Source organism: Varanus komodoensis, unplaced genomic scaffold (assembly GCF_004798865.1).
Source record: "Varanus komodoensis strain SLA01 unplaced genomic scaffold, ASM479886v1 scaffold9, whole genome shotgun sequence".
NCBI classification, from domain to species: domain Eukaryota; kingdom Metazoa; phylum Chordata; class Lepidosauria; order Squamata; family Varanidae; genus Varanus; species Varanus komodoensis.
The window spans coordinates 30,828,536-30,856,268 of NW_025336598.1; the positions used below are offsets into that span (position 1 = coordinate 30,828,536).

The window sequence follows — 27,733 nt, forward strand, 5'->3', positions numbered from 1 at the left end:
GAGTTGCTGCTGCTGTGATTTCTGGAATGCTCAGGTTCACCATACTTACAGAGCAGGTTCTGATAATTGTGTAAAAACTTAGTTCTTCCCAGCTTGGAAGGACCCCATTCTGCTTGGAAGGACCCCATTCCCCTACCACTGTCAAAACACTGGCAAAAGAGGGACGGAAAGGGGAGCTCCTAGAGAACATTTGGCCCTAATGTTGGAGTCCACAGCTTCATTGCACCCCCACCAAAACACTTCTTCCACAAAGTCAGTGGGCATATCTGGACTAATCAGTGGCCCATGCAATCACAGATAGACGTAAGGTCCACTGTAAGTGTTTTAGGGTGACTTACAAGATGTAAGTGTTTTATGGTGACTTACAGATCAATTAAACAGTTTTTTTAAATCCAGGTAACACATTTTAGGTGAAATTCAGAAGTAAGAGAGCAATTGTGGGCATGTGGGTGTGTGGAGGTTTGCAATCACCATATCCAAATCTTCCAGTGTTAGAGACGCAGTGTAGCCACTCCTGATTTTAATCTGAACTTTTAAGGAGCTATCTATAGTGCTGAACCCAATTCCTCCAAACAGATTCAGAACCAGGGAAAGCCTCCTTAAAGTTCATGCTAAAACCCAGGGTGGATCCACCACACCACTAAGAGTGGAACCACCAGTCAGTGCTGGCTTTGGATCCTATAGATCCAAGTCTGTCCCACAGAATACTTTACATTGGCCTTACCACCAACAGCAAAGCTATCAACGTGACCTCTATGCCTGTGGAGACTTTTGCAGGCATCTTAAGGGGCCTCCAGAATGTAAGTGCCAACCCACAGGAGAGGCTCTTCTCCACTGACAGAGAAGCACTTTCATGACTTCTGAACATCTATAGCATAACAGCAATAACTAATGCACCCAAACTGATTTGCATGAAAATGAGTTAAAAACAAGACGTACATCAACAATGAGGAAATCCAGCCAGCACCAGGCATTGGTGAAATACATCTGAAAGCCATACGCCACCCACTTCAGAAGCATTTCCAGAATGAAGATGTATGTGAAGACCTTGTCAGCGTATTCCAGCATGGTCTTGATAGTTTTGCGCTGCTCTATATATATGTCTTCAAAGGCCTGTCAATGAGAAATTTTCAGCCACATTTTAGTATGATTTTATTATCTGATACACACACACAACCCCCTTCTTTAGAAGCAGACACTTGAATTTTTCCCCTTAACAGCTCTACTTCAATTCATGTTCTGTGCATCAGACCAGAACAACTGACATGAGTGATGACAGATTTGACACTTAGGGAGAGTATGCATAGTGGGGGAGGGGACATGCTTTGCATGCTTTTGCAAGAGGGCATGTGCTTGAGGCCCTGGGAAGATGCCACCAGTTAGCATAGATTAGGCTTCTTCAACCCTGTGCTCTTCAGATGTGGTGGGCCACAACTTCCATTATTCCCAGCCAGCCACATCTGGAGAGTGGTAGGTTGGGAAAGTCTGAAATAGACAGTCTGACTGCAAGGCTACTTCCTATGTTCTTCTATCCCATTCTGCAGGTGGATCATTCTTTACCACTTAGAATCCTAATGCTTTGGGCCATCTGATCCAAAACTTACTCAGCTGAGAAAATCCAAACTTAAGGCAAGGAGGCTCCACCCCATTGCTGCTCCGAGTATTAAGATGCTTCTCCTAATGTTTGACTGAAATCAGCCTTCCTGTAACTTAAGTGTATGAGATCTAGTCCTGCCCTCTGGAGGTACAGAAATCGAATCGTTGCACGATTCTAGGTGACGGCCTCTCAGGCACTTAAGAGTGCTATCCTGTCTCCCCTCCATCTTGTCCTCTTCAGGCTAAACATAACCCTGGCACTTTGTTTATTACATTTCTATCAGGACCAATGGTCAAAGCTTTGTCTCCATTGCTTCCTTCTGAACCCACTGTAATCTACACATTTCTTAAAGTGTGCAGCCCAAAATGGGATCCAATATACCAGCTTTGAAAGTATCATCAGCACTACATCTTGCATGTATATCCTGCCTATTTCTTCTTGTGAGGAAGCCAAGAAGCTATGCATAGCTCCATTTTACCCTCCATAGCTCCATTTAATTCTCACACAACACTGGTTCTCATAGCTAGTAGCACTTTATTAAACCAGTACTGGGGTTGTCCATGTTAAGCCACAGCTAAAACAAAAATAAACCAGTGAAATGTATTTGTCAGTTATCCAATTGTATGGTGGGGGGTTGATAAATATAACATTTTATTAAGGATTTCTATTTAGAATGTATATAATGATGGTGCATATCTGTGACAAGTCCACTGTAAATTTCTATGTGGAATCTTACCAACTCATCTGACCAACTCAAAATATCCTGAAAATTTAAATTAAAATTCTACCTGGAAAGGCTACTACTTCCTGGTCTTAACTATCTGATAAACACAGATCAACTACTGTGTGAGTACTATGTGGATTTTAATTATGTTTGGGGCAATTTAGATTGCTCAGCATGTTCCCTACATACCTTAACTGAGATATAACCGATCCAATAGTTAGTTAAATCCTCAATTAAAAACATGCGCGCACAAGCTAGGATGAGATAGTGCTTTAACTGACCACTTTCTGTAGGAAAATAAAATGAAGTACGATGTAGGACAAGTTAAGAAAAAGAACTAAAAATGTTAGGGTCTCACAGGGCAGATAAACGCCATTAAAAATGCACATGTGCTCAAACAATAATTAAGTGTCTGAACGGCTTTCTCTACTATGCCATTGTCATAAGGCAGCTTTTCAAATGTTCAATATTACCAGAGCACCACTGCTGAGGAGAATCATGAAGACAATAAATGTCTCAAACCAATTATGTTCTACTATTTTGTAGCAGGTCTTCCGAAGATTCCACCATATTTTTCCTTTCCCATCTTCTACGCTGACTTGGCAGCACTTGAACCGCTGAACACAGTCTGGAAAAAATGCAGCACAAAGATGTAACAAAAGTGCATAGTGCTGTAAGTTAACCTGAAGTAGAGGTCACCAAATGACGTGTTCTATCACCCGCCTCAAAAATGACATATTCTTGAAACGGTTTTCCTTTTAAAATTTAAAACAGGGCTGGATAACCTCTTTTGGACTGGGGGTCAAATAGCTCTGGATAACAGAACCGCAAGTCCCCGTGGCTGGGCCTCAGTCAAAAGTAGGCAGGTCCACCCCCACTGCTGGCACACACCCAACGCTTGTGCCCACCCCATGTAGACATGCCCACACAATACTCCCAGCAGCCTCGCACACAGACAGCCATGCAGATTGGAACAGCCACCAGTCTCCCTTCTCTGAGGAGGGTGAGGCATTAGGAAGAGACAGACTGACTGGACCAAATTTGGTCTGTGGGCCAGGGGCTCCCCATTCCTGATTTAAGTGCTTGTGCAGCATGCCATGTAACACTGCAAAGGCAATAGCTGGCCTAGTTTCTCATGGGGAAAAGGGTTATGTCAACTTCACCATGTATTGCCTTCCATCTGGTCTCATGTCCACTCATTTTACATGCCATGATATTTGCTCCTAGTGGATCTCATATGGCACAAATCCTGTCTTATTTTATGATAAGTAAAAGTAATTCAGATTCCTGTTAGTGCTGTAAAACAACTGCCTAAGTAAAATCCACTCCATTCACCATTTACAACTTTGTCTCACTAGGAAAAAGTTTGCAAAGTATAGTCTAAAGGAGGAATAGTTCTTCCCGCAAAAGGCTGAAGACTAGTTCTTCCCACAAAATGTATGCCTCTACAGGATTCCGGTTGTGTGCAAAAAATGTTTTAAAGCAAGCACTGGATATTAACTCACTTTTTTCCCCAAGATGTATGCTGCAAGCTGGATATTAGATTCCTGTCTACTCTAGTTCAAGAAATTGTTGGACTCGCCCACCCCTAAAATATCAACACTGGATAATGGTGTTTCATGAGAGTAAACATTTCATCTAAGATGTGTAGTTAAAACTCATGTCAATGGCACGTAAGATGGTAGGAACATGGTTCTGCAGTGGGCAGAAGGTTCATCTAGATTTAAAGACAGATATTTAGATAGTTTGCAGTTCTACAAGGCTTCCTGACTCCCAGTTGTTTAGCAGGTAGCAGCAACAAAATGAGTCCCCTGGTCCTAGATTGCACTACTGAAATTAAAATTTAAAAATCTGGGTAATCAGGAATGAATTTCATGCGGAAAGACTATCAGTCCCATTCAGTTTTGCTCTCAAAACAGCTTCCTTAGGTCAGAATCCTTCAGTTCTAAGTACGAATATGCTGAGGCCGGGAAGTCTGGCCACTTCAAGCTCAACTGATTTACTGCCTGCTTCTGCTCTAACAATCAGAAATGAGCTGGGTTGAGTGGTGGTTTCCACAGACTTCCATCTCTAAGACAGGTCATAGTTTGCACATTAAAAAAAGAAAGAAATCAGTGCAAATAAAGAAAATTGGAAGCTGGAAACTACACTGTTATGGCAAGATGGTTGCAAATTGTGTTTGAACTTTCAGGCTTCTTTGTGTATTGAGAATGTTTATGCATATTTCTTAGTGTTTTTTATGTGAAAATTGCAATCTTTTCAGATGTTGAACTCTGCAAGATGGCTTGACTTGCACAACTGTGAACTGGCATGAATGTGGGGCTAATGAATGAATCTGGTGGCAGAGGGGAGGACAAATAACACAGCCTTCATGGTAAACATATGTCTTTTCACCAAGCTCCAGCTGGAAGATCTTAGAATTCTAGCAAAACAAACCCCTAGCAAGTAAATTGTACAATCTGTAGTCTCCTTATATAAGTAAGGAAAAGCAAAATACTCCCAACATGTGATATAACTTGCCTTCTGTGAAACAAGCCTCTGGTTCAAGAGATTCTTCCGGTTCTGCTTCTGGTTGTTCTCCAACTTGGGGAAGTCCAACATCAACTGTACTACCTTCAGATGAACTAGATGCATTAAGTTTCTGCAAATGAAGGCCCAGTAGAAACCATTAATGACCCATCTGTTTGTCATGGCACTGGATGCATTGAATGCATTTCAAAGTACTCTCCATGTATTTAAGAGCTCTACAATAAGAGCACAGCTGCTTTGCTATATCTATATAACACCAGTTTGCATTCTGTATGTGAGGCTGGAAAAATTAGAATTACATTCACATGAATTTTCCCAACAGTGCAACAGTTTCAGTAGATTCATCCAGGGAATCATGATTTTTGGACCACTTTTGTTAGCTGAGCCAAATACAGAACTGAAATTCGGAAATCAGTTTTATCAGCACTAAATTGCTAGCTGTTATTCAAATAGTGTCAGATAGAGAGCACTGTGAATTGCAGCGTTTCCCCGAAATTATGACAAAACCAGCTGAAAGCTGAAGAAAGTATTTTCATGTCTAATGCAGATAGAATATATATATGCAGCAAATTAACCTTCCACTTTCCACTGACATGAAAACACAAATTGTCAATGTATAAGTACTTTTAGGTTTCTGTCATTTCAGAAAAAAAAGCAGCATATTAATTCCAGAGCAAGAGCCATTATTTTGCATTCTCTTTTGCCAATGCATTTGCACAAAAGTGCATTTTAAACTACTTTTTACTCTTGTATGGTACACATATGTGTCTGTCCTTGTACATAGTGAAATGCACATGTTTTTACTAAAGCAATTAAAAATCCAACAAAAACCTATTTTGAAGGAAAGCCAGTATGCCAATGACCAAAAATGATGTCATCCAAACTTCCAACTGGTATCCAGATGCTATTAAGAAGAAACAAATGGGTTACCGCATGAATAACAGTAGACAAATATGGGTACCATAGTGAATAAAAGCAGTGTAGATCATTGCATTCTGTAGCCTTGTACAATGTTATTACCATGTATAACATCTGTTAAATGGTTGCATTGGTAAGTAGCTTTCTTTACGTGGGGAATGATGTAAGCAGATGGTGAATAACGCATACTTGTGCCAATGTATTGTTATAAAAGATAATTCTTTACGTAACACTCCAAACGAAAGCTGTAGGCATTAGTCAAGCTTTTTCATGAACTCTAATTGACTAAACTATTAGTTTGATGAAGAAAGTACTTTACCAGTTCTGTTTGGTTCCAGTTTGAGGGTGTTAATTTTAAAGCAGCGGAAAGATTTGGTTACTGGTACTGGACTTAATAAAAAGGTCTCAGATGATCCAAGTTATTTCTGCCAATTCAGAACAAAATCAGCCATTTGTAGTCTATTTCAGGTGGTTTGATTAACCTGGTAAAATATTTGCATTTCTTCTAGAAGGGCATTTGGCATTTAGCATAGATGAATCAGTTTATATGAGGCTGGAACAAATTTCATTGATTTAATCAGATAACCTGCTCCCTCCACCTTTATGTGTACTGTTGTTTTCTTTCTTTCTTTCTTTCTTTCTTTCTTTCTTTCTTTCTTTCTTTCTTTCTTTCTTTAAAAAAAAACCTCTGAAATTTTCATTAGGAAAAATCCCTAGAATTAGATTCAAGGCATTTTTTAGCATTTCTGAGTTCTCAGAAATGGATTTTTAATGTGCTTTAATATCATTAAACAAAATGAAGATTATGTTTGGGGAGCAACCATTATTCCCATGTATACCAGTTTATCAAACTTAATAAAATAACTGTAATGGATCTACATAATATTCACATAGATAAAGTGTAAGGTGAGTTACAAACCTTTACACATTTTTATTCATAGTATTATTTCCAGTGACAAAAGAGTTTCTATATTGAGCATGTTAAAAATAGCAACCGTAATAAGAATTGCAATTGTCTTTTCAAGCATTTCCAACTTATAGTACAATCTACTCAGAAGTAGGTCCCACAGGATTCAATGGGGCTTACTCTTAGGTAAGAGGATATGAGGTTGCACAGATAGCCTTTTCTTAAATCTCAGAACATGAAAACCTAACCTCATGCATTTATCAGTAATAGTCTTATTGGGATGGACAAGTAAATTGGCATGATGCTAATGGATGACTTTAAACAAATTAAATAAATAAGTAAATAATAAGTAAATAGTTTCTTTACTATGGGACTGAAGCACACTTATATGAATTTGGTGGCAATTTATTCAAGTAACAAGCAAACAAATAATTTTGGAAGTCTCTAATGTCCTTAGGGCAGCTTCATCTGATATATTTTGTACTCAGGAATATCTGGCGTACAGCATCATTTGTTATGTATGATCTGAAATTAAAAATTCTACTGAAAAAATTAATTCAACTGAAAGCAAAGGATCTGTCTTCCAGGTAACATATAGGTAGTCACACTGTGGAATTATGCATACCTAAATCCCAGGTAACTAAATAGCATACGGGGGACAGTGTACAATTTAACAATTTAATGCATCAGATGCACAGACTGACTGCTCCAATCATTTCAAGAGAAGGACCAAAGCATATGCAAAATGGAAGAAGACACGGGGGCCAGAACCCACAACTACAATGAATAGAGATGCAAGCTTTGAACATCTGTATCCAAACTGGAATTCCCACGACTATAAAGCATTGCTGGATTGTGATGCAGATTTCTATGATTATTTAAAATTGTCTTAATTTCATATAAATATAAAACCATAGAATCCAACCGCTATTTGTATACTTTGGAACATGTTGCCTGCATCATTCCAACCAACATTGCTTTATAGCATTGATACTGGAGCAAGAGCAGGGCAAAAAGGGCAAACCCAAACAAACACACAAACAAAAAATCATGAATCATTCTCAGAAAGTAATGTGATATCATTAGCTTGCTCATTTTGAAAGAAAAATGTAATAACTTATATGTATTGAATTATGAGTAAGGCAAAATAAACAAATACAAATTTGGCACTCTTTTCATTCTAATCCTTGAAATTGTGTGTCCCTCATTCATCACATTAGTATGCTAGACATTTCACATATAAGCAAAACGGTCAGGCATAAATCTGAGAGATTGTTATCGGAAATGTGAGCAGCCACTTTATATTCAAATTGAAAGGTGGTCGTCTACATTTCATGAATTGTAAATTAAACTTTTCAGGTTTCCTTTTGGTAAAAAAAGAAAAAAAGAAAAATCAGCATGCTTCTTTTAATGGGAAAAAAAATAAACAGCCTCTGAATAGGACACTGCACAGGACCTGATTACCTGAGAAAAAGAAACATGCTAAGATTTTATTCAGATCTTATTCAGATAAATTTAGGATTCAAGCTAGAGATACAGATGTCTCTGCAATTCTACCCATTTGAGGACCAATGACTGCCATTCTTCAGAGAGTGCCAGGATTATGCATCACATCATCAGGGACCAGAAGTGAGTTTTAAAGGGGCACTGTGTGCAGACAACAGATTTACACAGTGCACCATAGAAGCTCTCTTGTTAACACTGCCTGTCGCACGTTTCACTTTGCTCAGGAAGGGCATGTGGCTGGCTGAAATTGGGGCCTGGCCAGCTATGAAAGCCTGTGGGGCATATCATTGCTTCATGTGGCCAGGATCCCTCCATGCCACAGGCCTCCATCCCTCAGGCCACCAGCCACCCCTGGGTTGGGCTGCGAAACTCAGGACAGAGGGAGTGGCAGTCCCAACAACCATCTTCATCAGCAGATCTGATAGATCACAGTGTCAATAACTATGAAAGGAAAACTTGTGATAAATATAAATACACTCAGTGAAATACACCGACTCAGGTGGGCAGCAAGGTGTCATTCATGTTTTGGGGTCCCCCCCCTTGCTGAGTTACTCTGCCTAAGATTGTGGGTTGGTGACCTGGCACCATCCAGATGTTTTGGACTACAAGTCCCATCAACACAGCCCCCATGGCCAAAATCATGCAAGGTGTAGTCCAAACTATCTGGAGAGCATCCTTGGTTTACAGCAAACAGGCACATGGGACATACTGTAGCAACATGAAAGTTGCTTGTTCTTGTAGAGAAGGGGCCCAGCTCTCACACATTACTGTCTGCTTAGACGGAGCAGTCCAGTTCTGCGGAGGGGCAGAGGTGGGCAGAGGACTCGGCAGCTTCAAGGTTATGGAGTGAAGATACACAAGCGGAGCGTGAGAACCAGGCTGCCTCGGAAAAGGAGGGGGACAATTCAGGACTGGAGGGGGAGGTGATGGAATAGGAGGTCCTTGACAGGCTAAATGAGTGGGCCAAGTGAAAGGGAGGGAAGGAGAGCAAGTTTGTCTGGATGCAGCTCACCAACATTTCAAGGAGAATGCTGCCCTGAGTTATGCTGTTTTGTAACCTGTTAAGTTTTAAGGAAAGGCCTGTGCTTCTAAAGTCGCATCTGTGTCCCCTGGAAGGGAGAGTCCTGCTCACAACCCTTATCAAAGCTTCCCCTGGATCATTTGGGGACCAGTCTATACCAAAAAGACAACAAGGCCACTTTGCACATATCTAACAAGGAAATTTGCCAAGATTTCTGTAGAAGGCTCTGCTTATCGAACTTTTGTAGTCAATGGGGAAATGTTTTGTTTTTAAACAGGGCACAGAGACTGCATAAGTAGTTCTCCCTTGAAAAGAAGTAGACTTATCATGTAAGCAGAGCCCAAAAGACCATGAAGGCTGAATGGAGATGAAAAATGAAATGGATCCAGTTTCACTAAAGGTTCATGGGACCAAAGCAAGAGGTAACTGGAACAAATGGATGTTGTATACAAAAGCGAAGCAACCGATGATTATATTCTCCTTGCTTCTTATGATGTCAACCATAAACAAACCAAAAAGACACAAACAGAACAAAACAAAATATGAAGGCCTGACCAGATCCATTTTTGCTTTTCAGCCAATTACCAAACCAGCAAGAGGCAACACTTCCCCACACCTCACTGCTGTTTGGCTTCTTTTTCTTCCTCTCTCTCTCTTTAATGTACTTCTCAATTGACAGACCACTTCTGAACTGGTTTGTCTGTCCCCCTGGTTCCAACACTGCACCTGCCCTGGCTCTGCCCACCAGAATTTTTTAATTACCATTTTGGAGTGGGAAACTTTACACAATCTGGAAATACTGATCTGCTTAAAGAAAAATGTAGAGCTGGAGCCCAGACATTCTTGACTCTGGAAAGAGATGTAAGGCCAATTGATATAGTTTGGCAGCCATGTAGAGATAGGGTCCAGAAGAAATCACTTTTGTGAATATCATGGAAATACGAATAGCGTAGGTTGCCATGAATCTATTCTGGTGTTCTTAACGGATATGGGCAACCCACATGGTGAGACACTGTATAGTAAGGGCGGGCAGGTGCTTTTGACTTTAACATGCAGCAGTCTTGACCACTGGGCATGCTGGCAGGAGTTTCTAGGCAGTCTACAACACCCAGAGATCTGTTTTCAGACCATCCCTGCTCTGTACTTTACCAAGCAGACTGTGGGTTATTTGCCAGGGATGAACTCTTTCACCTGGCCTCAGCTTGGCTGCTGTAAGGTTTAAACCACCGGGACTGAGCTAAGGAATTTTAATTATATGGCCCAGATGAGGATTCTAATTATTTCTCTTTCTTATAGAAAAGCATGGTTACACAGTACTGCTAAAACATAAATGATAAAAATAATTTACCCCATAGCAGATAATGTGTTGTCCCTGTATGGCTCTCTTTGAAGTAATGAAGGGTTGAATCCAAACAAGTTAACTGACCCTTAGCCCCATGTTCACCATTTAACAAGCCCTTTTAACACTTAACAGTACAATTTTAGGATTGCATAATCAGAAGTCTCAATAGGTTAAGTGCTACCTACTCTCATATGAATATGTTGAGAGGATTATAGTCTCCAGTCAACGACCTCATATATACATTTTAGAGAAGAAATAGGTACATTCTGTTAACATTTTTGGTTTGGTTTGGTTTGCTCCCTGCATTTCATATACTAAACAAAAGGTACAATCGCACAGACATGGTTTGGGAGAATTCTTATTTGTGTAAGTGTCAAGCTTCCATTCAGCAATATGGTATTACAAAAGGGAAGTGATTTTCAATTCAGAAATCTGAAGGTACAGTCAGAAATAAGTATAATCATTAAGGGATCATTTTAGAGTGCAGCAAACAAGTCTAATTATTGACAACCATTCGAAGTATGTGGTTTTTAAAAGCTTTGACCTTGATTCCCATGTATATCTTTTTTTTTACCTCACTTGCAGACCCTATTGAAGTATAAGCAATTGTTTTAAAAAGCAGCTAAACATAGGACAGAGGACAGGTCTCCAGCATCCCTAAAGGTTTTCCTTACAGCCTTTCTGGTTGACAATGTTTCAAATGTGCTAAGATGCAATCTGGAATTCACTGTACAGCAGAATGGCAGAATATAGGTATTTTATTCATGTAAACTTATCAACCCCACCCCCACAAAAAAGCTGGTTATCTTTATTAAAAAGCTGAAATAAATCATGCACGCTGTCCATAATTATAAAGCAAAATTAAATACACTTCTGTTTGATTAAGCGATGAATCCTATAGTATGTTCACTGTGTTTGGGCTCAATGAATAGTTAAAGTTAGTGATATCTAATTAATCAAATGCTTTCTGAGCTGAATAAATAACATGCATTGTTACATCTTGCTGTACTTGTGTGGTAAAGAATGTGGGTTAATTGGGATTTGAAATCTCTAACCGTTGAGTTGCCAATCCTGTCTGACCATGCCGTGATGCGACTGACTGACTCAGCAGAGCGCAACCATGAACGGTTTATATACCGTTGCGATGGATGGGGAAGAACGATGGCTGAGGAGCATGCAGGCCAATCCACAGCCCTTTAGAAAGTGATCATACAGAGGCAGAACTTGCTTAGGTAACCTGTATAGAATTGGTGCTGCTCGTTGCTCTGTCTGATAAAAAAGCACCAGAGCTGCATCCTCGAATGATCCAGCTTGATTTTAATCCTGCGAGAAGTAAGAATGGTAGGCAGTGAAGTTTATGAAACAGTATCTTTGCTTTCAACTTTGGCTCTCATGTATGGCTTGGTTTACTACTACAGATATTACTGCATGCTCACTTTAAGTAATGAAATAGATTCATTTGCTTATTGAAAATGACCGGTGTGACCCTCCAAAGTACTCAATGCTACATCTCATTAGAATTTTATTATGACGTACACAGATACACCAGAAGCTGAAGCTGGAAAGGGTAGAGATGTCTGCAGAAGCTCATTGGAATGTCATCTCAAGCTGCAAACCTCACATTTGTTTCAAGGTCATCCACAAGACTGGAGCATCCACATAAATATTCAAGATCTAATTTTATTGTTTTCATTCCATGTAAATATGGCAGCACTTCCCAGTCAAAGCTAATGAATACATGCCTTCTTAGTTTCTTAATCCAAAGAAAGGATGAGTTGGGTCTAGTTTAAGACAGATGCTTCAGAGCTCGAAGAAGTGGCCTTCATGGTCCCCTCCTCCCCACCCCAGGCTGTCCCTGCCCCAGTCATGCTAAAATGCTGTCCAGTGGGCCAGGGGACCCCACTGAACAGAGAAGGCTCTGAGGGGGAAGTTGGGGATTCCCTGAGCATCATGGGGAGACACCTTCTGTGAGTGGAGCTCTGCTTCCTGAAAAGTAGCCTTACCTCATTTCTAGGCACCCTTTTCTCCCGCAGCCCTCCAGGCACAGCCTGCCCCATGCAGCTGGGTCCCTGGACCCACTCTTTGTGTAGCATTTCTGGAAGGCTGAAGGGGAGAGCCCCTTTCCAGCAGCCCCACTGCACAGTCCCAAATCTGCAAGCAACCCTATAATCAAGTCGAGTCAGGTGCTCAGTTTTTGAAAGGTCTCTGTTCAAAACTTGCTAGCACAAAATTTCATCATTTGTAGAATGAGTAGGAACCTAACATCACTTACTACTTTAATTCAAAGCAGAATGCTCTACTCGGCCATCAGACCTCGAACCCCCACCAAGCTCACCAATCGGTCCAGAACACAACTGGGCCACACCACATGGCACACAAATAGGACCACCAGATCTACCAGTATCACCCAGAGCAGCCTGTCACACCTTGCCTGAGTGTTGATTGTGACAGATTGCCTGAGAGTTAGTGAGTCAGAGGAAAGGGGTTCTAGATGCAGAAACATACAAGCCTGGTTCATACATAACATTATGCCATGTCATTATAGACTGCTGAGTTCCACTTGCGCTGCGCAAACCCAGTCATGCTAACAAATCAGGGTTTATTAACCATCAAGAACCCGGAAAGAGGATGCTTGGTTTGCAGTTGGATTGTGAACACAAGATGCTTTAAACCATCTGTTGTCATTCTGTGAAGATTCAGAGCCATGGCCTGTTCCTGGGTTGTTTTGCCAGGTACAGCAGTGGCAGGCAAGAGCTGCCCAAAACCCCCAGCCACTCTACATGACGGTATTACAGTGCCGCAAAAGCATTTGGGATACTGGTGGTGAATGGATGAAATGCTGCCCAGTGTATACAGACTATGCTGCTGCAGGATGCAATTAGTCAGCTATTCTAGGTGTTATTCATCACAGAAGGGAAAACTTAATAGGCACAGGTTTCATGCCTGTACATTTCCCCTTCCATAGAAGGATAAGAGCTGTGGCTTGAAGCCAAAGAATTAAGAGACTCCACCCCCTACACTGCTTTTCAGATCCAGATTAGGCCCACTCGGGGCCTGTTTTTTAAAAGGAGAATATGTGTGGTGTTCCAGTCATGGAAGTTTCATGTGATGGCTAGTTTGGCTCAGATTGTGCCCCAGCAACAGCATATACTGTAGCATTATAATCTGGATGAACTGCTGTCTTTTTCTGAGCTGCCTGGTTGCAACAATGGACTTATGAAAACAAATATCAGCTGGCTGTGCAGCTGAGGGGATCAGGCAGTTTTGTGTCCAAGCCTTTTGCAGAATGAAGTGGCAGAGGCTATCACTAAGCCCTGCCTCACATCTCAGGATCTGAGGTCTTTTGAGACCCTGAGCATGGAGAGGGTTCCTTTTAGAGCAACTCCTGGTGACAGAGGCAAGATTTCCAAGTCGTTAACTGATTTAAATTTGTTCTCGATGCCCACTATCTGCCCACTCAGCCAGTCAATTACTGAACATAAGAAGAACTCATTTACACAATCATTTCCTGTGGCACCCATTCTTCAGTTTGCCATGACTCAGTTCCAAATACTCCAGAGGAAAGTGCTGGAAAATCCTCTATGTAGTGTGGTTTTAGGGGGAGAAGGCAACGCCACCCAAGCTCCAAATGACCCAAATGGAGGCATTCATATAGAAAATTGTCCCAGTGACGTTTTGAATGCAGTAGGAGTCATTTTGCTTACAACTGCTTGAACTAACGTAATACAATATTGTTTATATATCCACAGGTGAGTTTTCCTCAGCACAGAATTATAATATTCATGATCAAGAACTCAATAAGTAAAAGACTGACTTAGTAGCAATGCTTTATCTAGCGGCAAATTAGGTGCTGGCTGTGTAAAGCACATACTGAATCTGCACATTCATTTTCTGAAAGGTTGAATGTTCACAATATACAGCTAGGGCACAATACACTTCCCCAAGGTCTTTCAAGCTTCCTCTTTACTAACTTGGTCATGGAAATTAAGCACAGATGCTTCATGTTCCATCATGGAGGGAGAATGGTCAACTGCAAGCCTGAAAAGGGCTGTCTGTGGGGCCAGCCCTGCCACTGGGTAGTGTGCTATTCGTTTCAGGTGGCAGATGCTGGGGTGTGAAGGCAGTGGCGAGGCTATTGGAGAACAGAGCTGTGTGTGTGCCACATGGCCTGACCTGCCCCCTTAAGCTGGCTTGCTGCCCTCAGGTGCATTGGAGGATGTGTCCTGTGTCACCAGCATGGACACAAGGCTCACCTGCCAATTGGTCAACTTTGCTAAGGCAACTGGTACCACCTCCTCCACCCCCAAGCTTTTTTTGCAGACTCTGCTGTCACCACTCCAGCCAGGTGGAAAAGGGTGCAATATAAGTGCTACAAGCATATAACTGAACAAACAAGCAATACATTTGCCTTTTAAAAATATGTGTCTTTGCATTTTAAACAATGTGATACCTTTTTTAAAGCCAGAGTTGCAAATATAGCCTTTTACAAATCAGTATAGCTACATTAGAAAATGGCATCTGTGCTTGCAGAGTTGCGCCACTACCCTAATCCTGGAGTGCACACAAACCCCACACCTGCCACATTTTATTGAACTTTCTATCCTCACTGCTATAGAACAGGCCTTTCTATGCATACACATTTCTTTCTCTCAGAAACATGGGCTCAGTTTGCATGAGAAACAAACTAGGAACCAAAACACAATGACTGCATGGGGCACCCTCTCTTTGAATGAATACTGATATTAAACTGTGCCAAACACTGCAGTTCTGATAAATCCGATGTCGTCCATCTCCAAGTGAGTGCCCATTAATGTCTGAGAATTGACTTGGTCTAGAAATTACTTCCCATTGTACTGGAAACATTCTTGACAACCTAAGGAACTCAACAAATATAGGGCTTATCATAGAAGCTATTGTAGCAATATGATAAATTAGCTGATTATCAGCAGTGGATCTTACACCAATGTCCTCTGATCTGCTGGACATTTAAGGACAAGGCTACTAAACTATAAAGATTTATCATTTATTCTACAGATTTGATAAAATAATTCATAGAAGATGTTAAATTAATGTTATTTTCACAGAAATGTGAAAGTATCTAGTCTGCCATGATAAACAATTATGTTAATCATCCATCATCACCATCTATTTCTACATTAGAAACATACAATATCAAAAACCGTCACTCACTCACAGAGGCTGTAAAACAGTAAAATGAGAGACGAAGGTTAGTTTTCAATCAAAATTGTCCTTGTTTTAAAAAGGACAGCTCTGTGCAACAGTGTTGTGCTGCGTATTAAACTAAACCTACCTCTTTGCTCTCTTCCAAATCTGATTCACTGCTGAACTCTTCAGTATTTAAATTTTCAAAATCCGATTCCCCAACTGCAATGGGCACAGTCACAGTGACACTTGGATTGTTTATGAATGACATGTAATCGCTTTCATCAATGATATATTTTTCCACACTGCTGCCTATACCACTGGTTGTTCCATTGCCATCTTTCAAATAGTTGAAGTCTTTGCCAATGTCTACTATAGTATGGTTAGAAATGCAGCTCTCTTTCTTGTTGTTTAGGTCTTCAAGTGGTTTGATTTCATCCAAAGCCTTTTGTTTCCTCACAAAGGCCTTCTGCACAAATTCATGTGCTTTTCTTTTCACGTAATCAATCCCTCTCTGAATCCTGGCCACAGCAATCTGGAGGTTGTTCATTTCGTTGTCATCATCAGTAGCAGCAAGATTGTCTGAGCTGAAGGAGCTCAGGAGCAAAGCTAGAAACAGGTTCAGAACCTATGAAGACAGGAGGACAGCTGAGTTTTAAGTCACACAAGGAAAATAGCTGCCTTTTGCATTTTTTGGTGTAACTATTTAGGTTCCTGATGGTACTCACATCAGACAACCTTTATGCCATGTTTCCTAGTCTATGATCTGTTTATGACATAAGGAATGGAGGGGTGGCCTTATGCTTTCAGATTATCAGTCTATCTAGCCCTGCTTTGTCAGCACTGATAGGCAACAGCTCTCCAGGGCTTCAGGCAGGAGGCTTTCCTAGCCCTACCTGGAGATACTGGAACCTGGGATCTTCTGCATGCACAAAGCAGGGTCTACCATTGGACTGTGGCCCTCAAATCAGTCAATGCCAGTTCCAAGTTTTTGAGGGTCCTTGAGCAAGGCACCCCCAGTGGGCCCACATCCTCAGTAAGTCCACCTTCTCATTACCATGGTCACCAGCTGCTGTTGCTTTTCATCCTCTTTATTTGTTTACTTATTGTATTTTCCTCTCACTTTGTGTTTCCTGTAAAGAAGCTACAGTGGCTTAAGGAGTCTCCTTCTGCTTTCCACTTGATCTTCTCAAGAGCACTGTGAAGCAGGTTAGCCAGGGAGGCAATGGCTGGCCCAAAGCCACCCAGTGAGCTTCCTGACTGAATGAATCCCACATCCCCTGAATCCCACCCAGCCCCCACATTGGCTCCTTTCCTCATCATTGCTGCCGCTTGCTTGATTGACAAGCAGACGGACTGTATGAAAACAGCCTATGGCATCTGCCATCCCTCTGCCTCATCTTCATGCTATCATCTGTTCTGGAGCAAGAGCAAGACGCAGGTGAACACACTGGTTGTGGTGAGGAAGAAGGGCAGCAAGTCCAGCAGGCTCTTTCCAGGGGCCTCATGCTGGGATGCAGAACTTCAGCTGCTTTTCAACTACTTTTAAAGCCAGCCCTGAACTCAGTGTTCCCATTAATGTACCTACGAAATCAACTGGTTGATTTTCTAGACTAAAATGCCCTTTGTTCTATTGCCCAATATTTTCTACTGAAAATACTACAAATTGAACACAATCCTTCCGATTTGCAAAGCTTGGATTCTGCCAGTGAATTAAGACCACAGGTTTTCTGGATGCAAAAACAGTGGTACAACTGATGAACCCGAGTATAGACAAGCCCCTTCATGTGAAACTAACAGGGGATTTCATTCTGGTGATGTGTTTAAAGGGAGCCAGAATTGCCCAAGAAGGTGTTGGTGATGGATGGAGAGGACTTGTCTTTAAGGGTGAAAAAGTACAAACATACTAATTCCATTCATTCTAAAATCTGTTGAACTGTACAAGCACAAAAACAAAGAATGCTAACCTTAACCCTAACCATAATCCTAACCCTAACCCTAACCCTTGATTTGTAATCTAAATGTGTTTACATTTGTGTGGTAATTTACATATGTTGGTATGTGTTTCTAATTTGTGCTTGACTTCCTATTATATGCAAACAATTAAACGTGTTTTAAAAGTTGTTAAAAACCAAGTTGTCAAATATTAACTTGAAATATGCATTAGTCAAATACATACCACTAGATTTCCAATTACCATGACCATCATGAAGACAGTAAGGCACATTGTTTGTCCAGCAACTTCCATACAATCCCACATAGTCTCTATCCATTCTCCACAAAGTACTCGAAAGACAATCAAGAAAGAATGGAAAAAATCATTCATGTGCCACCGTGGAAGTTCACAGTCATTGGAGATCTTGCAGACACATTCCTTGTAGCTTTTCCCAAAGAGCTGCATTCCAACCACGGCAAAAATGAAGACGATGATGGCCAGGACCAAGGTCAAATTTCCCAAGGCACCCACTGAGTTGCCAATAATCTTTATCAACATGTTTAATGTTGGCCAAGATTTGGCCAATTTGAAAACTCGAAGCTGAAAAATGGAAGTGTACAGATGTCGATATCAGAGCTCATTCCCATGGTGTTATACTTAAGAAAAGAGTTACTTTCTTTCAAAAGTCTACTGCTAAGAGTTGATGTTATTTTTACTTATCCATTCTGGACTCCTGGAATGACAAAGGTTGTCATAAAGTAGGGGTGAGCAGACAGTAGATCTCCAGAGGTTTTGGACTTCAGATCCCAGAAGCCCCTGTCAACAAGGCCAGTGGTCAGGGATCCAGGGAGCTGAAGTCCAAAACATCCTGAGGTATACTTTTTGCCTGTCCTGATGTAAAACATGTATGAACTGACAGGTTAGGCTGCAATCCCACTGAACTTCAAAATAAACATGCATTAACTTGTGCTCTTAGACCGTTAGAACACAACATGTTAATCCATGCATATGCATTAAAAACCTATCTTCAGGAGAAAAAAACAAAGCGAGGAACAGCAAAACCTAGAACATGCCCAGTCATGATCTGAAACCTCTGTGACTTATTTTCTACTTACCAGTCTGAAGGATCTCAGGACTGACAGGCCTTCCACGTTGGCGAGACCCAGTTCCATCAAACTCAGGCTGACAATGATGCCATCAAAAATATTCCACCCTTCTTGGAAATAATAATAAGGATCCATGGCTATTATCTTAAGGAACATTTCTGCTGTAAAGATGCCAGTAAACACCTACACACAGAAATATGATTTGTCATCAGACCCAAATAACAATGATCATATTTGGTAATATGTGTGCTGAAGAGGACAAGAAAAGGACAGCATCATCAACACTTTGACTGTGATCCTAAGAAGTAAAAGGCATTACTGTAGTATTTAGTATACCCAACTTTTCAACACGTGTTTTCCAGCAGGTAAAAGAGCCTGCATGAATCTCAGCCTCCTGTAGCTTCCCCTTGAGGCCTAAACAGACATGACTTTAAATGTGTATCTCACACCTATGTCTCTTCATTGTTACTTTTGTCATTGCTGTCTTACTTTGATTAGACACATAAGGGTGATCCAGATTGGGGACCCTAGTATAGGGGGCGGGGGGTTAAGAACTCCTATAGTTATACCTTGTGGCTCCTTATGAAACCATGCCTCACATATGGTGGGTTAGATCTAGAGAAAGGAAAAAACCCTAGTCCTGCTATTAGCCGACTGAGGAGGGACAGATAGAGCAGGGAGGGAGTATCACCTCACTGGCAGAGAGAAGCTTCACTGTGTGGGTCTGCCATACATGTCCCTGCTAAGCTCGATAGGTGTAGATCTACCACTAAGGTTGTTTCTGCTGCTGGTAGGCCTTAAGGCAGGGTGATCTAGAAGCACATCTGGTTTTCTAAGATTGAAAGTCCTCCCTCTCTTGACCTACTCCAAGATTGGATTCTTAGATGTGAGCTGGCATATATATTTTCTCTCCTTTTGGAAGCAATGGAAGTAAAATGATTAAATAAATAGAATCATTACAACAGGAAGGTGAAAAAACACCTCCTCCAGGATGTTGTGAACAAGCAAGGCTGTGGATGCTTAGGTGGATCCATGGCAAATCTCCTTCCACCACCTTCATACATAGGGTAGTTTTGCCTAACACTTACTTCCACTGATTTCTCTTGTAATCATGACTAATTTTTCACAATCATTTCAACAGGATCTCAGTGTGACTAACTTAATTGGGATCCAGCCTAGAAAATCTAAGCAACTTGGAAACTCTTTCAGTAATAGATGCTTTCTGGTATATAGGACACTGAGGCAGACTTACCAAGTTTCCAACAGACAGCACATTATTGAACTGAGGCGTCATTGGATAATGTTCCATAGCCATAAACAAAGTGTTCAGAACAATGCAGATGGTGATAGCAAGGTCGACAAACGGATCCATCACAATCAAATTAACAATATGCTTTATTTTTAACCAGGGAGGCCAGCAATCCCAGATTAAGCACATGTTTGCAAATTTATACCAGCACGGGGGACACTTCTGTCTAGATTCCTCAAGTTCTAGAAAAGGGGAGAAAAGGACAAGTACAAAAAGAATTCTCAACAACATAACACTTAGAAGACAATCTACTTTATCCACCCAACGCACGCATGTCCCAGAATAAGTTCCCCTCCCTGCCCATGTATGTGTTATGTATTAAAGTGCTAGACATTGTATGAATGCTGTCTATATATTCAGCTAATTTTAAAAGAAAATACACACATATAAGAAAGCAATAGGTCCTAGAATTCTGATTTCTGCTCATATTGCATGGTGGGTAACTACTTGAATTTTTAAGCCAGTCGTATCTTAAACAATTCCTAAACTGGATTGTGAGCACTGTGTCTTTAGCCATCATTACATGGACCAGGTTTCTCTATATATGCAGTTTTTTCTTGCTAAAATGACATATGGCTTTGCCATATAGTCTGATTTTTAATTTGTTGGTCTGTCAGGGATTTGTAAAATCATTTGTATATTCATATACTGTAATCTAAAGGGCAATGTACCAACTGGTAGAAGGCTTACATTCAGGTTTAACATTCAGTGATTTGGTGTTATGTTCTAGCTTTAGAAATGCATGGCAAGTAGCTGTCAAACCTTTATATCAAGCCATGATTGGAAGCTGGTTTACCACCCATGGTTTCTCCTAATTTAGCTTACTGTCCTGTCTGGATTCAGAAAACCTAGGTGAACAAACCCCAGCCAAAGCCGTTGCTCTGCTTTAAGGACAGCTGCATCACAGAAATGGGGGCAAATAGCTGGGAAGCAGAAGCAGACAAGCAGTTCTGCACAATTGGAAATTCTAGCCATGGGGTGGGTTCTTCACTATGTGTAGAATGAACCATGAGGTGGCGTCCACTGTGAAGAGTCTCTGAGCACTGATGATGTTGCATTAGTGGAAACCACTGCTGCTGCAATGGGAAGAAAAGGACAAATGGCAGGAGGTGATGGCCCCCAAGAGAGGATGCTTGCTCATTTGCTGCTCAGGAGAGTGATGGGCTCTCCAATAGCCCATCAAGCCCAAATGTCTTGCTCAGAGGTGGTCTTTCTGGGTTTACACACCTTCCATTGTGTTGGTAAGTATGCTGGCTATACTCATTGCTCTTTGCCTCGCAGTAGGTTCAGACAGAAAATCCATAGACATATGGTAAGAACTTGAGCGTCTTTTTCTTAATTCTGTTTCAGTAGTGGTGCCCTGGAAAAAAATTGCCTATGAATGTAAAAAGTCATCATATCTTTGCTTTCTTAAAAATAATCAGCCATGGTAAAAGATCTAATTATGGAGATGGCCAAATTTCCTATAGAACTTAAATCAAAAGCATATTTGCTAGTAAGTTCCATTGAGCATTAATATTAAGCAATAAATTCCCTATATCTGTAAAAACAGGGATTCAGCCCTTGGGATAAAAGAGAAATCCATCTGATTTGCTTTTTAATGCATGCTTTCCCAGTTTTGCACTTTTGAATCAATAAGCACACCCAAACCTAATTTCCCTCTAAATTCCACTTCTCCAATCACAAAATTCATGCAGAAACATGTAGAAATATTTTTGCACAGAAAGCCCACACACAAATGCATACACCCATAAAAATGTTTAAAATGCATTAACTTGGGAAAATCACTTGCAAAAAATGCATACACTAGGCACAACTAGATAGATGTTTTCATGAAAACTTTTTTTAAAATTCCAAAATCTGTGATGAGCCAAATTTAGGACTGGAAAACTGAGCAATTAGACTTGTCAAATTTGTCCATCCTTACTGAATACCTCCTGGTATTCTCTTTCTATAAATGGTTCCCCAGGGAATGAAGAGTCAAATGTTTGACATGTGTTGAAGCACTCATAATTGCTGGTTTTGGGAATGTGCTAAGGGCAGCCAATGAACTTCCACCCCTGAAGCAAAGCTTTTCTGAACCTGGCTAGCACTGGGAGAAAAAGCCCTTTTCAGGCATTTGCTTAAACTCACGTGGGCTTAACGTGTGTGCTGGAATGAGGCCACACCAGCTGATCTCACTGTGGATGTGCTGTCATGTTGAACCAGCAAGTTCCAAATGGCAGTTCTGTTTTGATTTCCTTGAGAGCAAGTGAAATTCACAGCACCATCACGGACACCTTTTCAGGCTTCCAATTGCACAGGGTTCTAGTGGGTAGGCTGGTATATACAACTCCATGCCAGTACACACTTCAAGCCTTCACACATTCAAGTGAACACCTTAAACAGGGGTAGAGTTGTTGCTATGCTATGTTGCTGTTACAACCTGCCAAGTCATCTCCAACTTATGGCATCCCTATGCATGAGTGTTCTTCAAAAATTCCCTGCCCTTGATAGCCCTGTTCAGCTCTTGTAAACTCAAGGCTGGGGCTTCCTTTACGCAGTCCACCCATCGCATACTTGGTCTTCCTCTTCTTCTCCTGCCTTCAATTTTCCCTAGCATGACTGACTTTTCCAGTCCATCTAGTCTTCTCATGAATTTCAGCCATGCCCTTTGGAACTCCCTGGAAGTAGGGTGGAATTCAAATGTATCCAATGCACACGAAGATGCTGTGAACCACCCCAGCATCCCCTTCACGTTGCATTCGCCAAAGGAACAAAAGTAGGCAGGTCTAGTCTGACTTGCCACTAGTCAGCAGTGGAACATTTGGAGGCTTTTCTCATCAACCATTGATGGGAAGATAGGCTTGACCAGGAAATCGCATTGGACAGCCATGGGCCAAGAAATCTTTGGCAGTATAGAAATGTAATAAAATGTGATGACATAGCATTTCTTTGACAGGGGCCTGGGGGTTAAAAGCACAGCTCCCTCTTCATCTGTGTTGTGGGGGGGGGGTGCAGAATCTTTCATGAGAACAATGCTAAATCATTGGTCCAAGTGCTCAGGTTTTTGTTTTTAAAGTTGGCTACCGGTTGGCAGCCACTGGAAGGAAATGTTGCTGCTCACTGGAGATTTCCACCACCAACTCCAAATTTTGCCCTCGAGGGGTTCAGGTCTCCTTCTGTGCTTGCAAGTATTTATCAAAGTTAGCATTTTTTTCACAGATTTATCCATCCCATTTCCTGATAAATTGCTACCATCCTACTTATGATCCCCACTGCTGCTAAAGCCTGCCAATAAAATTGGGATTGAGTCAAGCCATTCTTTGTAGTTTCGTTTAGGATGTATTCACAGACATTCCCACATTTTTGCTTGGCTCCAGCCCTGTTGAGGAGGGCAGAAGCAGCGTTGCAGAGGGTGAGGGGCCATGCACACTGGCCATGCCCCTTCCACGCAGGACCTCCATGCACTGAGTGCAATGGTCTGGAGGGAAATTCCAAGCAAGTTCGGCTTAATGAGTTTAGGAGACTGCCTACAGTCAGGACTGTAGTCTACAGTCCTGCCTACAGTCAACTGCTGCACAGTTGGAGTTCCTGATTGTGGGGATGCAGAATTCCATTGGAATGCAGTGGGTGGTGAGCATGGCCGTCTCTCTCTGTAGAGGTTGTGCCCTTGCACATTCTTTGGGAATCGGGCTACAGCAGGCGTCTTGAACCTCTCCCAACCTGAGGGCCAAATTCCACTATGGAGAAGCTCTCAGGGATCACCATCCAGTGATGGGCAAGGCCAAAACCTGAACAGTCCGTGCCAAAAATACAAAGAGATACCAACAGATTGGAGCTTAATGAGGCCTCAGAATGAGAAAAGCTGCACAAAGCCACCAAAGAATCAGTGGGTCAGAAGAAAAGACGGTGGGGCCAGGGAAGGAGCCACCGATGGGCAGACTGGGACCCTAGGGAGGCTGGTTTTGGCCTCTGGGCCTGTAGTCCTGTGCTCCCAGGTCACCATTTCAGATTATTTTCTTTAAGAGAAAAGACAGCCATAACTTGTCCTACCATGTATTCATGAAGAAGCTAATGCCAGGAAACACAATGGCAGTGCTAAAAGGCTTGGTGCACTTTCTCCTCAATGGCTGCTTATCTATGATTACCTCAGGGAGAAGCTGCCCCGTGGGCGACATCAGAGCAGGAGGCCCGCCAACTAAAGAGACCACCCCATTGCAGTCCACGGTGCTATGCATCTTCCCATTCGCTGGAAGCACAGGCAGTACCCTGGACGACCGGCTGGCCTGACTAATGTTGCTGTTGCGCCGCTCACTGTGTCTGTGTGGAACAAAGAGAGAATCCCTCCTGCTCTCATTGTCTTCAAAGGTGCTGTGCTCATCATCAGCAAAGTCATTCTCTGATCCTATGTCCTTTGTTCGGCCTCTGAAACTGAAAAGACTCGCTTTGCTGCTGCGCCTTGGGGAAAAGAGGGATCCACGGATGCTCAGCAAAGACTGTAAGGAAATGCAAGAAGGCAACCTGAGATCAAGGACATCGATAAGCCACATACAAGAGGAAAATGGAAAATGGAGGAAATCTTAAATACAGTGAAATGATGGGGCTGTAAGCCTGTCTCCCCCCACCACCTCGCTTGCAAAGGAAATGATGAAACACAAATGCTCTTAGGCTTAGGAACCATCTCCATCAATGTTCACATCCCCAACGCTAAATAAATACTTATTAAAGATATGCATTTTATTACAACAAAAGACTGCACAGTAGAATTGTTTCTCTCAGCTTTGCATTCAGTATGGGAGGGGTCATAAATGAATACAACCACTGCCAACCATTGGTCACCCCATCTTTGCACTGGCTGCAGGGCCACAGTCAGAGGCTGGCATCACTGGGGCCCAGCCAAGGTCCATGACCCCAGAGAGGGGCTCACTGCTGTCTCCCGGTGATCTCCAGTCTTGTGCTTTCTCTGTGCCACTGCTGCTTTGTTTGCTTGTCCTCTTGAAACAAGCAAGCAGTGAGTGGAGAGAGGTGGGGAAGGAAGGAAGGAGCAAGGAAGCCCTGCATGACTTGTTCTCTCCCTCTGGTAGAAACTGTGGACTGGGCCCAGTGGGAGATGTGAGCAGCAAAGGGGGAGATGAGGCTGAGGGGGCTGCACTCCAGAGATCCAGGCGCAAGGACCTCCCAACACCTGAAACCAGCACAGGTTGGCTTGCAGGCTTGGGTAGATACAGTTTCTCTGCCAGGCACTCATTCAAGTGATTTGCTGGCCAGGTGTTCCTCATGGTAACTACATTTTTGTAGTGAAAAAAAGCCTTCCTGTGCCCTGTTCTGTCCATCAGACAAATACATTCCAGGTTGCAACTAATGAAGTGGATGCATGAAGGGAGCAGGCAGGAAAGAAGAGGGTTTGTGAACCTGAGATTCCTCTGAGTAACATCAAATGACCATTTGCCATAACCCATAGTCTCATCATGCCAACATATGGGAGCAGTGGACCTTTTTTCAAAAACCAAGTATACACATCCATGTAGCCTTCTGCAAACACATTCCTGTGGGGAGCCAAGTGCTTTCCCAGTGGCCAAAGAATTACCCTTACACAAACAGGTAGGGATGCATTCTCCATACCTGATGTGGAGAAGAGAAGCGTTTCTCATATGTCAGTCTGTTCCCTTCGATAGAGAATCGGAAGCCTTTCCTTCGGATGCTGTCCTCTGATTCAGATTTGTGAAATTTGTCTTCATCCTTTTCATCTCCTTCGGTCTGTTCTCTCTGTTTCCGTTTCTTACGCCGATTCCTCCTCTCTTTAGCACTCTTTGAACTCAACTTTGAGGTGGCTGAAGAACTCTCCGAGAACTCTCCTACACCACCAACTTCGCTGAATTCTCTAGATTCCCCGGCTGTGGCGGCTAAAGCAGCTGCCTGTTGTGTGAACATTGAATACATGTAAGATGTGCAGTACTAATCTGTTAAGACTATTACTGAAGCTTCATTTTGAAAGCAGATGGAGTAGGAAGTTCACTTCATGAATCCCATGTTCCAAGCAAGACTGAGCTTAACACAAAAAAGGTTGCAGGTTTAAAGTGCTCAGGAGCATTCCAGGACTTCACCAAAATTACCTCAGGGGGGCAGTTTCAGTCCCAGAGCAAGGCATTTTGCCCTCATGGTTGCACCCACACCTTTCGGGGCTGAATGCACCATTAGGCAGAGTGAAATGGCTACTTCAGGCAGCCACTGCTGGAGGTGAAGGATCCTCTCCATTCCCCTGGATCCCCTAAACTAGTCCCCCCTGCGCTCCCTACTGAACATTACTTCCATCTGCTACAGTGGAGGATGCTGTTTCAACACTAGTGTTAAGTGAGATCCAGTGGACCGCCCCGTCCAGTCAGTGGAATAACAGGGGTGAAGCGGGAGGCCCATTTTGCCCTTTGCCACAAGCAGTGATGTGTTTGGAACCAGCCTCCTCTCCTTACTGCTGGAAACAGCACTTTCAACATCTCGTTGCAATATTCAGACTCCAGTTCTTGCCTATCCACCTCCAGCTCTTGTGGCATCGTCTGAAGCAGGTCGCTTCACCCAGCTGCCCTAGCCAGGTTCGCTCTAGCATTGCTAAGCCTCACCTGAGAAATGCTTCCTCCCTCATGAGTGGTGAAGGATGGTGAGGAGAAGGTAGGTCTGCCCCACTGTAATGGGAACCAGGGCCTCATCCAGCAAGCTGGAACCAGTGTAGTTATATTCCTTCTTCAAAAACCATTCAGTAGAGAGGGAGAAAGGGATACTGAGAATATATATCCTTTCTCTTGCTGGGCAGACAGCCCTATTGAATGCATAACCCACAGCCAAAAAGGTTGAACAGGTATTGAGCCTGGTCCAGTGAAACTTATGAAAGAAAGAGGGACAGGACAGGGACAGGCGTCCCTTTGTCCTGTCGCAATGTGAAAAGGAAACAGACATATTTATTCCTGTTCATTAGGCTGGACTGGATGGCCTATTCTTTTTAACAGAATGGCCAATCTGTGCAGAATTAAATCAAGCCAGGTTAAATGCCTGTTTTAGTGCAGCGAACAAAATGCACTCCATATTTGAGTATTCTGAAACACATTTACTATCCGTGGGGAGACACACTTTGGCCATTTTGAGACAGAAGGAACAATCCTCAGTGGTGCTCTAGGCCCAGTAGTTCTGCCTGAAGGAATATCAGTTTTGAATGCTCTCCTTGCTCCATCCAGTGGACTTCTGTTCCTCTCATTTGGCTCTCTGTGTATCCATGTGCACCACTCAGAAGCCACTTGGAAGGGTTCAAGCTCACATACACCTGATAGTAAACAGATAAAAGCACCCTGCTACAATTTGGCAAAACAGTTTTTACATCCTGTCTGAGCAGAAGACAAAAACATCAGAAATCGCATTCCACCGTAAAGTAACCTGAGCTTCTTCTTGCTGTTTTTTCAGCTGCTCCAGCATCTGCTGAAACTCTGCCTCCTTCTGCTCCGCTTCTTCCAAGGTGGCCTGGTTCTGCTCTTCGTAGGCCATGGCGACCACAGCCAGGATCAGGTTGATCAGATAGAAGGAGCCCAGGAAAATCACCAGAACAAAAAAGATCATGTAGGTTTTGCCAGCTGCTCGCAAGGTCTGTTTTTAAAAAGGACAAAAGGAACACAAAATTTCACAACATTCTTCTGAAAGGTACTGGCCTCCC

At 42.4% G+C, this 27,733-nt stretch overlaps 1 protein-coding gene across 1 annotated transcript in view; it reads right to left on the reverse strand.

Annotated features, from left to right (window-relative positions):
* LOC123017159 (sodium channel protein type 2 subunit alpha) overlaps positions 1 to 27,733 on the reverse strand; it is a 63,235-nt gene that overhangs the window by 14,037 nt on the left and 21,465 nt on the right. Inside the window, exons 6-16 of the mRNA XM_044418311.1 lie at positions 27,460 to 27,666; positions 25,663 to 25,956; positions 24,189 to 24,536; positions 21,286 to 21,418; positions 20,002 to 20,240; positions 18,759 to 18,932; positions 17,887 to 18,243; positions 15,856 to 16,335; positions 4,842 to 4,962; positions 2,795 to 2,949; positions 940 to 1,113 (exon numbers count right to left, since the gene is read on the reverse strand). Coding sequence (XP_044274246.1) covers positions 940 to 1,113; positions 2,795 to 2,949; positions 4,842 to 4,962; positions 15,856 to 16,335; positions 17,887 to 18,243; positions 18,759 to 18,932; positions 20,002 to 20,240; positions 21,286 to 21,418; positions 24,189 to 24,536; positions 25,663 to 25,956; positions 27,460 to 27,666 — 2,682 coding nt within the window. The remainder of the gene's footprint in view (positions 1 to 939; positions 1,114 to 2,794; positions 2,950 to 4,841; positions 4,963 to 15,855; positions 16,336 to 17,886; positions 18,244 to 18,758; positions 18,933 to 20,001; positions 20,241 to 21,285; positions 21,419 to 24,188; positions 24,537 to 25,662; positions 25,957 to 27,459; positions 27,667 to 27,733) is intronic.